This window comes from Grampus griseus (assembly GCF_964374135.1).
Source record: "Grampus griseus genome assembly, chromosome: 10".
Taxonomy (NCBI): domain Eukaryota; kingdom Metazoa; phylum Chordata; class Mammalia; order Artiodactyla; family Delphinidae; genus Grampus; species Grampus griseus.
The window spans coordinates 63,171,364-63,187,719 of NC_139004.1; the positions used below are offsets into that span (position 1 = coordinate 63,171,364).

General features: G+C 40.4%; 1 protein-coding gene across 2 annotated transcripts in view; it reads right to left on the reverse strand.

Moving 5' to 3' along the window:
• Window positions 1-663: 663 nt before the first annotated feature.
• Window positions 664-16,356, reverse strand: part of LRRC2 (leucine rich repeat containing 2) — a 35,144-nt gene continuing 19,451 nt past the window's right edge. For both annotated transcript variants that reach the window (XM_082664525.1, XM_082664526.1), the window contains 6 exons: window positions 13,199-13,355; window positions 8,612-8,748; window positions 6,882-7,027; window positions 5,151-5,306; window positions 3,374-3,504; window positions 664-926 (listed from right to left, as the gene is read on the reverse strand). In XM_082664525.1, the coding sequence (XP_082520651.1) occupies window positions 877-926; window positions 3,374-3,504; window positions 5,151-5,306; window positions 6,882-7,027; window positions 8,612-8,748; window positions 13,199-13,355 (777 nt within the window). In that variant the 3' untranslated portion in view covers window positions 664-876. The remainder of the gene's footprint in view (window positions 927-3,373; window positions 3,505-5,150; window positions 5,307-6,881; window positions 7,028-8,611; window positions 8,749-13,198; window positions 13,356-16,356) is intronic.

Here is a 16,356-nt window from a genome sequence, read left to right on the forward strand (position 1 = left end):
GCAAGCTGACCACCCATGCAGGCCACGCAACGCTTCCCAGGACCCCCAAGGGGCCCACTCAAGGCAACCTGACCACCCATGCAGGCCACGCAAGGCTTCCCAAGATCCCCAAGGGGCCCATTCAAGGCAGGCTGACCACCCATGCGGGCCATGCAACGCTTCCCAGGACCCCCAAGGGGCCCACCCAAGGCAGGCTGACCACCCACGCAGGCCACGCAACGCTTCCCAGGACCAGCCAGGCCCACACTTGCTCCACTAGGGACACCAGCACACCATCTAAGCCCCATGCCTGGGCAGACAATCCAGCCCTTCTTTCTGCCCTCAAGGTCCAGATTATACCTAAAGTCTTTCCTGAAAGCCTACACTTGTAAAATATAACTTAAAACATGAAAATAGCCATTTGTATAAACCCAAGGAAAACTGTCCTCAGTAAAAGAAATAATGCATTAAAACTCTTTCAAAATAACAAAATAAAAAAGTCTCATCTGACTAGTCCAGTATAAATACTCTTCTCACCATCCCTTTATCTCCAGATTCCTGAAAACAATGCAATCAACTTCAAATTTTGGTCTTTAAGTGATAATTTTTAAAAAATAACACATTTTCTAAAATATTAAATGTGCATGATTTGGAAACAAGTGTATGCAAATGAACCTTTAAATGTCAATATATAAACCCATTTATCAATTCTCCAGTCCACAGAGAGAGGTACTCACATATTTGAAATTTGAAAATCATCTTTCCTAACAACTATGACCATGGTTTCTAGACTTTGTCTTTAAGCACAAGCCATTATTCCTCTATGACATGACCCACAACAGGAAGATTTACAGCTCCACAAGTCAGGAAAATTCTGTAGTCTTCTGATGGATGGCATCAAAGCTGAAGGCTGAAAGATACTTTAGTGGCATAGCTGGGAACAGATTCTGTAACAAAAAGAAAATATATACTCAACCATTCCCCATTTTATTATGAAGTGTAACTATGTCAAAACACAAATTATTGCCACTTCATACTTCAAGTATAAATGCATTTATTAGAACTAAGTCAACTACCGCAAATGTATAGTCTGGCGTTAGAGATATTTAGATCTAAGAAGAATACATTATTATTAACTCTCATTCTTTTGCAATCTTTCCAACCAACTCACACAGCTACATCAACATCTTGGAAACTGTATGATCCTAAAATAATAAAAGTTGACAAAACAAAAATAGATGGCCAAGGATTTGGGACTGGGGATGCCAGGTGGAAGGGAATACGGTTTACAAGAGAAGTTTGGGCTATTCCTAAATGAAGCACCATCTTATTAATAACCCTTTTATCATACTTACTCTTCCAACTGGTTACTCCCCACTCTCTCTCTCTCTCTTCACAGCCAATTTTTGTCAAGGTATGGTCTATACCAATAGTTCTCAAGGTGTGTTTCTCAGACTCAAGGCATCAGTATCACCTGGGAACTTGCTAGAAATGTACTTTCTCAGGCCCCACCCAAACCTGATGACTCAAAAACTCTGAGAGTGGGGCCTGCCGCTGATTCTCATGTGCACTAAAGTTTGAGAACCAGCGAGGGCCTTCACTTCCTCATCATTCTTGAATCATATCAGGTTGGATGTCCATGTAGACTCACTAAATCTACTTTTTTTCCTTAGAGTGATGAACTCTCTAACTCAGACATTAGTCTTATGGGGAAGGAGGAAAAAGAGAGAAGACAACATGATGGAGAAAAAAGAAACAAACTTAAAAAAATTCAAAGCATATGTCCAGCATAAGTTGAACTATTAAGAAATCACCATTTTCGCAGGTCAAAACCAGCTGAATATTGGCAATATCATTTAGTTCAACCTACTATGAATATGTGAAGTATAGAATTATGATAATTATTTAGAAATAAATGAATGGAATCAAAATCTATCATTACTAAAGTTAACTTTGAAAATCAAATTATTTTATTGCTGACCACATAGATCGAAAGATTAATACTTATTTTCTCTAATTTGTTCTTGCATTTTTATATAATAGCACTATAATACAATTATGAAGAAACGAATAAAATACAAGAAGGTTTTTCACAAGAGGAAAGTTATATGACCCAAAGATAAATTTTGATAAATAAATGGTTCTGTTATTTCAGTTTCATGTTTAACATAAATTTCTAATTTATTTCATAATATTTCAGCATGCAAAATTAGGGATGGACAAACAGATTAGAGGTAACTATATAGAAATTTTCTTAATCTAATTGAAAAACTTTTAATTTGCCAATAAATGGTATTTTTCATTAATGTGATGAGACATGCATGTTTTCTGAGTGTGACTGATGGAACCTGCCCCCAGGTGCTTGTCTTCAAAGTCTTGGGGGCCAGGGCTACCTCCTCCCTAAACCCACATGCGTGACATCTTTCTTTCAGGTCTGCACCCGGCTTATCAGAAAAAGAGACCTGAAAAATTAAGGGGTAACTTGCAGGCATCTACACCCAGAAAAGAGGTGGGGATTAGAAGAACAAAGGCTGATTTATGCCTTTTCCTGTGTCTAGATGTGACAGAAGGAAGGGGTTCTAAGGCTTCTGAAACACTTCGGAAATAGCCACTGGGGAAAACACTTCTTTCTCAGCCCTTTCCTGAGGTACTGTGACCGCCTTGTATCTTCACCACCCTATGGGAAACCAAAACTAAATGCATCTACTTACTAATCTGCCATCTTGTTTCTTCCTTTTGTGATTTTTACGTAGGTGTACCTTGATTTATACGAGATGACATTTTTTAAAGTTGAATTTAAATGGATTTTGACATGGAACCTTCTTTTCCCATTAACTAGAATACTGTTTTATCAATATCATTTCATTGAAAAGCCATGTAAAGTTAGTAACACAATCTTCACATTTTAAGTGCTGTTTCCCAGCCTCTCTGTCACATGGTTGTAGATGTATTAAGCATGCTAATGCACTAGGAAAATTTCATTATTTAAGGAAAGGCAATGTATCTTTTTTTTTTTTTGGTAAATACAAAAATAATTTACAAATTATTTTTATTTATTGGTTATTGCCCCTAACCAATTAACTTTTTTTTTTTTTTTTGCGGTACGCGGGCCTCTCACTGTTGTGGCCTCTCCCGCTGCGGAGCACAGGCTCCGGACACGCAGGCTCAGCGGCCATGGCTCACGGGCCCAGCCGCTCCGCGGCATGTGGGATCTTCCCGGACCGGGGCATGAACCCGTGTCCCCGGCATCGGCAGGCGGACTCTCAACCACTGCGCCACCAGGGAAGCCCCCAATTAACTTTTTGTCAGTTTGACTTATAGCAATAAATGTGTTGCATGAGTGAATGGAATACTATACACTCATTTTAAATAATTTTGAATATGAGTAACCTACCTCTTTCTTTAAGATCTTCAATATAGGCTTTCATAAATTCTTTATCAAAATGTTGGCGATCTTGTTCACTTTCCATCGTTTCATCTTGACACTGGGTATTCTCAATAGGATTGTCTATAAGACTTACAAATCTATTCAAGAGAGTATGGAAAATATCACATTTTCACCTATGTATTTGTATTGTGCAAAAATCCTCTCAGAAGAAGTCAAACTTTGTGGCATTAAATCCCAAGTTCTCACTTCTTCTTAGAAGTCACAGCTAACCACATAATATGTGTCACCAGTGGAATTCTACTGTGCAATAATCCAACAGGATTATGGAGTCAGTTTACAGCAGAGACTGTACAGAGGCTTGATGGGGAAATGACAGTTACTTAGCCACAGACAGAGGACAGCGGGCAGGAAGCCATGAGGTGAACAATAACATTTAGTGTCCCCGTCATATACGAGTCTTACTATGTTTGTTTGATATTACTCCCAATTAGTGAAATCAAACTCTAAAATGATGTGGCTACATTGAAAAGGACTCATAAAATCACCACCAAGAAGGTATTTAAAAGATGGACTACATCAAAAAAATCTAGAAACAATAAATGCTGGAGAGGGTGTGGAGAAAAGGGAACACTCTTGCACTGCTGGTGGGAATGTGAATTGGTTCAGCCACTATGGAGAACAGTATGGAGGTTCCTTAAAAACCTAAAAATAGAATTACCATATGACCCAGCAATCCCACTACTGGGCATATACCCTGAGAAAACCAAAATTCAAAAAGAGTCATGTACCAGAATGTTCATTGCAGCTCTATTTACAATAGCCCGGAGATGGAAACAACCTAAGTGCCCATCATCGGATGAATGGATAAAGAAGATGTGGCACATATATACAATGGAATATTACTCAGCCATAAAAAGAAATGAAATCGAGCTATTTGTAATGAGGTGGATAGACCTAGAGTCTGTCTTACAGAGTGAAGTAAGTCAGAAAGAAAAAGACAAATACCGTATGCTAACACATATATATGGAATTTAAGAAAAAAAATGTTATGAAGAACCTAGGGGTAAGACAGGAATAAAGACACAGACCTACTAGAAAATGGACTTGAAGATATGGGGAGGGGGAAGGGTGAGCTGTGACAGGGCGAGAGAGAGTCATGGACATATATACACTAACAAACATAAGGTAGATAGCTAGTGGGAAGCAGCCGCATGGCACAGGGATATTGGCTCGGTGCTTTGTGACCGCCTGGAGGGGTGGGATAGGGAGGGTGGGAGGGAGGGAGATGCAAGAGGGAAGAGATATGGGAACATATGTATATGTATAACTGATTCACTTTGTTATAAAGCAGAAACTGACACACCATTGTAAAGCAATTATACCCCAATAAAGATGTTAAAAAAAAAGATGGACTACTGTGACAAAAAAAGAAGCTAAAGGAGACAATCTAAAATGGCATTTGATCTAATTTCTTCACAGTTTTGAAAGATTCAACAGCCACTGACCCATCCAGGCCAGCGGTGATGGGAGTGCTGAGTAACCGACCAGGGAGCCCTGGTGCCTTCAACCAGCAGGTAGCATTTGTCCAGAAATCCTCTGAGCTCTACCTCCCCATGCCATTGGCCAAAAACTACAAAATCCTGTAAGAAGGCACCAGAACTTCTTGTTCTTAGAGTACGAGAACCATCTAATCTGGTTCCTGAGACGGGCACACAGGCTCCAGGTGCTTCTTGCTCTTCCCTTGTGTCTGAATGGGTCTCTACTGGGCTCTTTGTCTACTCACTTTAAAGGTGTGGATGAGTCACTAAGGGCTGTCGGGAGCTCCACCAAGTGGTCCCCGCTGACGACTAACAAGGTGAGCTTCTTTAAGTTAAGCAAGGCAAAGGGAAGATAGGTCAGCTTGTTCTTATACAGGAGAAAGGTCTGCAGTTCTCGTAGCCTAAGAAGATGTAAAAGGGATTAGAACACAAGGACTTAGCCTCATAGCAAGAAAACCAAAGTAAATTATAAATAAATTCTAGTAGGAAATCCCTAGTTAGTTTATTTTTTAAGTGACTCATAAGAATAAACTAACTTTACAATTTAAATGAATAAAGTCATGCCGGGTGACATGATTTGGGTTTCTTTTTTAAGTTTTTACTGACTTAACTGACAGTTAAAGGCAGAGATATAGCAGCAGGATAAGCAAATTACACAATATAAAGTAGGCCAAGATGGAACTTAAAAAATCAGTATATTCAAGTGTCTACTGCATTCCCAAGGGTTAACAGGTCATGGGAAAGAAATCATATTAGAGTTGGAGTGAGAATAAACAAATTCTGGCAACATATTTCCTTTTGTATGTCTTGAAAACACAGTTACTCTTCTCTCATCATATTTTGACTTTAAAACAGGAGTAAACCTGCAGAGTGAAAAGGAAATGAGAAAAACATGCTCCAAATATGTTTTACTCTGTTTTCCATTTTGTTCTAACTCAGTGCCCCTCTCTCTAGTTTTTTCTTTCATTCATTTTCAAAATTTTGACTGATTCCACAAAATATTTCACAAAGTTCCCCTTATGTTTCAAACTAAAACAATTCCCACTTAGCCTCATAAACCAGGGAAGTATCCATACACATCATATGTACCAGGAGTAGAGAAAGGTCATATGAGACAGCATTTGGGACCAAGCCATTTTCGGTTCCTATGTCCCAATAGCTTACTTATGCTACTTTATAACGAAGACTGTGGATTCCAGGAGGCCAGACAGTTTGTTTCATTTACCACTTTGAACCCAGCCCACTCTCTGGGCCTGCCTAGTAATATTGGTAGAATGAATGAATGAAGGAATCGTATATGATTTAGTATAATAGCTACTTTTTAAACAAGAAATAGCTGTAAGGATATAATCTGAAGACATTACTAAGTATATCAATCAAAGCAGTAAATGAAACTAATAAAAATTATCCTGATATCCCAAATAGAATAATATGTTTTGATTCTGTACATAATAAATTTACTTTTCTACTTCTGGGGAGGAAAGGAAAGTTAATGTTCCATTCTATTGAGAACTAAAGTAAATTAAAGATGTGTTCAAACTATATATATACATATACATATACATATATATATATATATATATACACACACACACATACACACACACACACACACACACACACACACACACACACATATATATAGACCAACACAGGTCTGAACTGTGCAGGTCCACACATCACAGTACTGCATGGGTCCATGGTTGGTTGAATTCACAGATGCAGAGGAGCCCCAGGTACGGAGGCTGACTACAAATTACATGCAGGTTAACCACCTCGTTGTTTAAGAGTCAACTGTACATGTATATGTATGGTGCAGACTGGGAACTATCTTATTCTATAAAGAATCAAACTGATTTCCTGGAAACAAGAAACTCTGGAAAATTAGTTGATCTCACAGAACATTCACGTGTTATGCATGTTTAAAATGTTAGTGACTAATTCATATACCTCACCTTCAGAATGCAAGTAGCTACCTGTCTATGTCTTGTGGCAGGTCACTCAGGTTATTGTTGCTGATATCCAACCACTGCAAATTAGACATCCGCAGGACACAGATCGGGACACTGGAAAACTTGTTAGCTGAGATATCTACGAATGAAACTTGCTTCAAATTACTTAACTAGGAAGGAATAACAAAATATTCTAATTACTTTTTAAGAGTGAGAATTAAGTTCAACTAATAATTTTGAGATTGATGTCTCTTCCCAAAGGCATTTCTATGAACATATGCAAACCAGATCAATATAGTATGTACGTTGAGCATCTACTAGGTGTCATTCACTGTGCTACACGCTGGGGGTGCTAGGATGAAAAGCACACAGTGGCTGCCCTTGAGGAGTTTATACTTTCATAAACAAGCAATGCAATTTTATGTAGTTAGAACTAGTGTGAAGTTTCCAATTTGCAATGTTCAGTAACACAAAGAAAGAAGTGGTTAATCTGCCCAGCATCACAGTGAGGTGAGGGTCAGAGGTCAGGAAAGATTTCACAGAGAATGGAGTATTTGAATTGGGTCCTGAGGTTCCCTGACAGATGGAAAGGTAGGGGAGGAAACTCCAGGTGGGGAACAGCATGTGCAAAGTCAGAGAAGACAGAAAGTGCAAGCCTCAAAGAGTAGGATGACCTGGGGAAGACTGTCTTAATGGGCTTTGGCAAATCTTCAGAAGACTCACATGTGAACCGGTAAAGTGATGTGGCAAATGATCAGAAATCTCCCCTGTTACTCTGAACGGCGTGCCCAACAGGACTTACTCATGGAGTGGACATGGGGCATGGGAGCAAGAGAGGTCAAGGGTGAGTTGGCTTGCTTCCAGCCTGCACATCTGAGAGAGGACTGGGTCCCTCTCTCAGATGGGGAGGACTGGGGAACGAGCCGCTTGTGTGGGGAATCCTGAGCCCTGGCTGTGCACCCTCACCAGGACCACTGCCCAGCATTTCCTGGGTGACATGGGTGCTAAGAGCGGAAGTGGCCTCTTCCTCCCACCCGGAAGTTTTCAGGAAAGGAAAAGAATACGCCTTCTAGGACTAGATAGAATCTGTGGCCACGGCCTTGTCAGAGCCTCACCAGTGATACTATTTTTAGCCTATTCATTACCAGCAGAATTTGTGAGATCCATCTCTCTCTTCAAGCACAAGAACCTGTTTAGTTTTATCTGGCAATAAAAACTGTTCACTTTCATATGTTCTGTTTTATCAGAAAAGTAATTTAAAATCATTTCCCCAATGAATACAGACAAAAAGAAACTAATGGGTATTTTTAAGTTAATGGAGTTCTCAAATCCTATCTGTAGAACTGCTTTAGTTATCTATAAGTTTTGTTATGAGTATATACATTTTTAAATTTTATCCCCTTTATTTATTTCCAACTGTTTTCAATTTATTCCTCCATTATGGATAAATAAATCAGGATCTGCATTACAGACAACAGGCACCATATATTAAATAGGCATTAAATAAAAATATATTGCATGAAAATAGGATTTTTTGCCTAGTTTTCCTTTGATAGCTTTTTTGAACTTAAATTCAGGTTGTGGCCGACTGTAAGAACATTTTTAAAGACTTGATAATAGCTGGTTTAGGGTGATTAAAATGTCAGGAAAAGTCATATAAATAAAAATGAATTTCATCTTTTAAAATTCTTCCCCATGTTACAGACCATTCCATGTCATAAACCAAATAAAAGTGCAAACATTTTCTTTCTTACTTCAAAGGGGAGCTCAGTTAATTCTAGATTTCCAGAACAATCCAGTTTCTCTAGATTTTCACAGTCTCCCAGTTCTGGAGGAATGCTCTTCAGACGGTTGAAACGCACATTGAGTTCCTTCAGGTTCTTCAAACGACCTGTCATCAGAAAAAAACAACATGCATGGTGTCGGTCCATTAAGGTCTTTTAAGGACAAAAAGCAAAACGAAGATGTAAAACATTTGTATAAATGATGGTGGGAAAGGCATTAAACATAATTCTGTGTTTGTTTTTTAAGCACTCTGATTGAATGTCTGCTCATCTTTTATCCTGAGCATTTTGGTCCTTGCAGAGCATTTTTTCCTTTTTCTTTATCTGTTTAACCCTTTGTGAAACTACAGGCTAGGTGAGTGTGGGGGATTTGTCCCCTATGTAGACTGGGTCAGGGGCCAGCACCCACAGAGCGCAAACCCCTTTGAAATCACATGATGAATGAAGTAACAGGCAATGGCTTTGAAATGGTCCAGTTCCTAGGAAGCACAGTGACAAGCTATGGCCTATCGGTGGACTCTAATGGGAAGTGAGCTAGGTACTGAAATACACACAAACCTCTATGTACGTGCTAAATGACTCAAACAAGGAGTCATTGTTTGTAGGCTGCATGTAATTCATTTATCTTTGGCTTCAGATTTGCATTTACTAATTATGGTGTATTGTGCTTCCTAAAGAATATGCTTTAAAAAAGCCTAAGTCCATTTCACAGGCAGGAAGCGAACACACTAAGAATATCAGGCAATAACTGGATTGATGGAGAAACACTGAATCCCAATTCTGTCTTGATTGAATAAATACATGACCAATTCCAAACCAGAAACTAGCACAAGAGTAAATATATTTAATATTCCAAAAATCATGTCACGCATGTTCTAAGGCATTGAATACCTTAACATTCTTAACCTAATTTTAAAAATTAGAAAACCAAAATTATTGTTTCCTTTTGCGGAGCAGGCACTCAAAATACAAATTTCCTGACATTTTATAAATGAGAAAGGGAAACATACAAAGACAGTGTATTGGAGGCAGGGCCACTTCTGAGTCCACTTTGGTGGTCTCACTGTTAGAAGACAATGGTGATGCTGTGGAAATCAGTGGCCTCTTTAACTTACCCACCTGGTATATATACACTGCAACCTTACAGTCAGCTATTGGTGTCAAAATAGCAGGATGGATATGGGGGCTGATAAAAAAATAAGGAAAAGACTGCTTTTCTGGGGAGGACTGGAGAGCATGTGATCAGACTAATGATCGCCACAGCCCCAGCTTCTGTAAGACAGTATATTGCACAATCCTTCTTTAAATAAGGAAAGTAGAAGATTGGCATAGATGGTGTGAATGTTCTAAGCTGTCTAGTTTCCAGACACAGGAGAGTAAACTTATCTATTAAAGAGTTACCTGATCTGGTTGATGGAGGCATTTGCATTAGGGACACATTTATACCAACTGTATGTGCATTTATCATGAGGGGATGCAAAGAGAAGATGAGGTAACTGGAGAGAAAGCTGTATATGAGCTCCTTCTAGCTAGCTCAAAGAAAAAGTAACTTTCCTAGCTCAGAGGAAAAGCAATAGCTTTAGAAAGTCTGTCTCAAATATAACATTTTAATAATGTATAGACAATAAGAAATTATATATGTTTGTATTCAAATTGTTGTTCTCCATGCCACTTATTTCCACAATGTCTGCTCTCATTATAGAAACACTACTTTTTCTTTCTCAACATTCTGGTAAGAACTTGGCATTATTCATCTGAGATGGGCTCAACTGTCTCCATCAGACGTGGTGAACAGCATTATCTTCAAGCACCATGAGCTTGAGGTTCTTGAGAAAACAGTCTTTCGGTGTGACAAGGGTCCCACGACACAAAAACTAAAATAAAACGTTTAAGGCACTGCTATGGTCTGAAAATTTGTATGTTGAAATCCTAATGCCCAAAGGTGATGTTGTTAGTAGGCGGGGTCTCTGGGAGGTAATCAGGTTTGGATAAAGTCATGAGGATAGAGTCCCCACGATGGGATTCATGCTCTTGTAAAAAGATCCCACAGAGCTCCCCGGCCCCTTCCACCATGTGAGGATTCACCGAGAAGTCTGCAACCCAGAAAAAGGCCCTCAGCCCACCATGCTGGCACCCTGAGCTCATACTCCAGAACTGCGAGCAATAAGTTTATTTTGTTTATGAACCACCCAGTCTGTGGTATTTTTTTTAAAGCAGACTGAACAGACTAAGACAGGTGTCATAGCTCCAGCACGTTATATTTCTAAATAGCTAATGAGTCCATCCCTTCCTAGAATGTTCCAGGATCTTTTCCAACTGAAATGAAATCTCCCTACTTATAGCCCATTCTCCCAAGGCCCTCAGACCTAATTTCCAGAGAGGGGACTATAACCCAACTGAGGCACCATTTGTTGTCCAGAGGCTTCTTGTTCCTAGAGCCCAAGGAATACCTTAAGGAATGTACATACTTTAAATTATTTGAGTAAACATTCTTAAATGATTTCAATAATTAGCTATTTTAAACCCATTTAATGATACTTTCTCAGGAGTTCCACAAAGGAGTTAAGAGGACCACCCACTGCCATGCTTAATTCCTTGATGTCAAATGTCAGAAATAATTGTCCTGATAATGAGAAAAAGAACACCCCATTTGGTGACCACTTTCCCCGCACCCCCTCTGCTCAGCCAATGCTCAGTAGTTCTCTAAGGCAGCACTATAAGAGATCCAACTCCACCTCCTTTACAAAATACAGCCATTCAACAGAAAAGAGCTCAAAACTCTTCATTCCCATGGTCCTCTTTCTTGACTATCTCATCCTGTAGCTGAGTTTTTTTAAAGTATTTGCCCAAGTTACTCAAAGTCAGACTAGAATCGTACCTTCAGAGTCTCAGACCTAGTATCCAATTACTTAGTTTAAATTTAAAATATTTGAAGAACAAGTTAAATAAATCATGCCATAATCATCACTTAGCCATTAGGGAGAATGACGAAAGTTTGGATATTCTAATATTGAAAAATAACATTTATGTAAAGACAACAATAGAGTGGTGGTGGGATGAATTGGGAGATTGGGATTGACATATATACACTCATATGTATAAAACAGATAACTAATCAGAACCTGCTGTATAAATAAATTAATTAAGTAAAATTTTTTAAAAACTTAAGAAAAAGACAATGATGATGATGATGATGGAGGTGGCTAGCAAGTGTTGGGGGTTTATCTGTTCTAAATGCTTTCTTTGTATTAACTATTTAATCCTTACAATAACCTTGTGAAGTAGGTACGATTATTATCCCCATTTTACAGATAGGGAGACTGAAAACCAGTGAGTGACCTGCCTAAGGTGACCTGCCAGTAAGTGAAAGACCCAGGCAGCCTGACCCTAGAGTCCACTCCCACCTTCATGGTATGATAAGGGGAAACAAGGCTTAGGCTGGAGAACATGCTGTAAGCCCTTGTATGTAAATATGTTTAGCGTGCATATATTTTAACATATGTGTATATAAATATTTTAAACATGCATATATATTTTAATACATATTTATAAATAGATATGGCTACAATGTAGATATCTAGAAGAACATGGGTTGTGTGTACAATTTTTTTTTTTTTGCAGTACGCGGGCCTCTCACTGCTGTGGCCTCTCCCGTTGCAGAGCACAGGCTCCGGACGCACAGGCTCAGCGGCCATGGCTCACGGGCCCAGCCGCTCCACGGCATGTGGGATCTTCCCGGACCGGGGCACGAACCCGTGTCCCCTGCATTGGCAGGCGGACTCTCAACCACTGCGCCACCAGGGAAGCCCTGTGTGTACAATTTTGATACCCAGGAAACTGTTAACAATCCTTACTGAGAGAGTTGACTTTACATTTTATTCCTTTCTAGAATGTTTAAATATTTTGCCCTGCTCATGACTGAGGGTTATGGGGATGATATGTCTCCAAGAACACTTGAGTGTCTTAGAAGAATCATAACAACTATATGCCCAGCACAACTATGTGCCTCACACACAAGACAAAGAGAAACAGTGATGATGATCGCGTGGACTTCACTTACAGTGAAGCAAGTGAACAACAAAATGATTGAAAATAATAGAACCTTGATCAAATTAGTACAATAAACTAAACTAATCAGTGGACTAATATGTGGGAACAATATACTGTTATCTTATGTTTACAATAAATATATTATTGCATGTTTATTTCTAAAACTAATATGTGGGAACAATATACTGTGTCTCATGTTTACAATAAATATATTATTGCATGTTTGCATTTCTAAAACTAAAAGGAAGAAAAAACAAAAAGTTTCTAAACACAGCACCGCTCACTCATGAGACTTGTTTCTGAGAAACTGGCAGATGTCAGTACTGCTGAGTTACATAGGTGAGACCCTGGCATCAACATCCAGAGGGGACGCCACGAACCAGCAGCTCTGGGAACACCCAAAACAGCCCGGCCCAGCGACTTCCTGCGGCAGCAGGAGGAGGAAGAATTCTCAGTATTGCCTGCTTCCCAGACAAGGGGCCGGAAGGCTCCAGCTAAGCAACATACCAATTTCAGCTGGAAGACAGGAGATTTGGTTTTTTGGCAGATCCAGAATCCTCATGGCTTGAAACAGCTCGATATACTTAGGAATGATCTGAATCAGGGTATTGCTTATGTGCCATTCTTTCAGGTGCGTCTGCTCCTTCAAGGAATCTGGGAGCTCCTGGAATAGAATGGATCCCATCGATCAGAACTAGCTCCTCCATATGTCGGAGTTCAGAGGCAGAGCACACAGAGCCAAGGAAAACGTGCATTTATTTCAGAAACAAGAGGGGAGAGAGCATGGGTGAGAGCTTACCTGCCAGCTCTATAGCCATTCCAAAAAAGAAAGCAAGATGCTGCCGATGTCATTAATTTCACACTAGCAGATTAGCCAAATTTCAAAAGGGCCATGAATTCATGATTCTATTAAAGTCAAATGCCGAGTGAACACTGACAACCAGGCTCCCACCCAAAGCTACACATGTATTATTTATTTACAACATATGGATTTAACATTTTCTAAAAATAAAATCTGGCCACGTCTTAGATTTTAAAATGTGTGCTGCATTTCCCTTCCTCTGTACTAATCGCTTTTTTTTCTTTCAGCAGACATCTTTTTTTTTTTTTTTTGAAGTGTAGTTAATCTACAATGTTGTGTTAGTTTCAGGTGTATGGCAAAGTGATTCAGTTATACATATATACATAAAAGAATATATATATTCCTTTTCATATTCCTTTCCATTATAGTTTATTATAAGATATTTAATATAGTTCCCTGTGCTATACAGTAGGACCTTGTTGTTTATCTATTTTATATATAGTAGTTTGTATCCAGCAGACATCTTTTGAGCCATGTTATGTCCAGGCAGACTCATGTTTGGCACTAGAGATACAAGAAGGAATCAGGCAGCTCTGAAACTAATCCCTTTTTAAAATATTTGATAAACACCTAATACTTGCTGTGCCAAATTTCTAAATGTTTTTATGAGTCTTTAACAGGGAAAGAGCCCAGAAGGACAGTGTGGAGACCTGGATGCCGAGCCATGTTCTAGGGGCACCCCCTTCCCTGGGCCCTCACTTCTGAAGTGACAGAGAGGAACTCGGCTGTATCCAGGGCCTCCCCTGGCTCTAGTGTTCTGGGATAAAATTGTAAAGGTGTTGAGAAGTGCTTAAGGCTTTAGAGGGGGCTATTTGTCCAGTTGAAGAAATTCAGTTCACAGGATTACGAGCCCCCACTGCAATGAGGTATGCTGAGCACTGAGGGACATGCATGTCCCCTGACCTCATGGAGCTGAGCACAGCACATCAGCTGCAAAGTGGGGCAGGAATGTGCAGGGGAGAGGTCGGGTGGGGTGGAGGTAGCAATCAGAAGGTCCACAGTGACCCTTGCTTGCTATCTGGTGCTTATAATGGGCTTTATGATCATTGCTATTGGGTATGTGGATTAAGCTTTTAACTTGCAAAAGTACTTTCACCTTAAATATGCTTTCACGTAACAGTACCATAAGATAGGCAGAGTGGGCATGATGAAGGCCCACTTAAAAGAGGGACACTGAAACCCAAAGACATTTAAATGGGTCACTTAGAGTAAGAACAGGCTACATAGTTTCAGGAACTAGTACAAAATGAAAATGCAGGCCCCTTCTAAAAATTAAGAACTTCAAGATGGTGACAGCAGAGCATTACATCAAGCACAGGGCCCCTCCCAGCATAGGGCCCTGTGTGACTGCCCCCAGCACCCGGGCCTGGCAAACCCATCTCGGCACCTCCTCATCCTGATCTGAATGCAGCCCACACCAGATCAGAGGGCTGCCTCCTGCCGCTGAAACAAGATGACGAGCTGGGGCATCAGGGAGCTGACCCTAGGTCATAAAAACACTCTCTCTCTCTTTTTTTTTTTTTTTTTGCGGTACGTGGGCCTCTCACTGTCGTGGCGTCTCCCGTTGCGGAGCACAGGCTCCGGACGCGCATGCTCAGCGGCCATGGCTCACGGGCCCAGCCACTCCACGGCATGAAAACACTCTCTCTTTTGAAGCTTCAATTATGAAGTGTCTCATAAATAACTTCTCTCATATTGCTCTTCCAATAATGGCACACTTGGAAAGGTTATTATGCCTTCCAAAATTATATCCATAACTATTTTTAATAACGTGGGAAAATCTTAAGATAGCGTGTTAAATAAAAATAAAAGGAACGGGGTAAAGATGGCAGATTGAACACAACACAGACACTTTTGCTCCTCTCTAAAATTCCATGAAAGATGACAGTAAAGGAATTCTTTTTTGAAGATTTAAACCTTACAAAGGGTAAAGAGAAAGAGAAGGGAGGCAGCAGCAGGAAAATGCTGGTAGCTGGAAAACTGGAAGATGGTAACCCACCTCCCTTGATCTGCTCAACCTTAGACCAGCAGCAGCAGGAACAATGAGACACAACCTGAACTTCTCGCCAGAGGCTCCCGAGGCTCAGGAAGTGGAAGAGCCGGGCATGTCTGGAGGTGAGAGTAGAAGGCAGGGCTAAAAGGAGGAGGTCAAGTTCAAAGTCTGCCCCCCATCCATGTCACAGAACTACTGCCCCTGTAGAAGACTGAGGCTTATCCACTGGAGGGATTAAACAGAGGGTCTAGATTGGGGACCATCAGGCACATCTAGGGAGGGAGGCAGCAACCACAGGATGAGTGATGGAAGCTGAGACTTCCCCACCCAGCCCTCCTCTCTGTCCAGAGCACTGGCTGCCAGGCCTGTCCCTGCCTGCAGGATGTGAGGGGATCCTCTCTGTGGGCACTCACCAGCTGCAGACAAATCATAAATATGCACTCCTGGGGCGGGGGGTGGGGGGAACGTGCTGGAGACATGGGGCTCCATAGCAACGCCCTCCGAAAAACGAAGCCTTCACCTGACACACACTTGGAGCTTCCAGTTTCTCAGTGCTCCCGACACCCTGTGTCTCCAGACCTCCCAGAGAGTCCCAACATGCCAGACCAACACAAACACCCCAAAAAGAAAAAGGAGACTCTGAAAGATGGAAACTTCCTCCAAAAAAAGCTATCAATTCCAAGATAAGTAAGAACAGCCCCCATGAAATGAAAACAGGACAAAATTTTTAAAGGAAAATTTACGACTCATGCATAAAAGTAGAAATATAAAGTCACATTACAGGACTCATTCATTCACAAAACAAAGAGA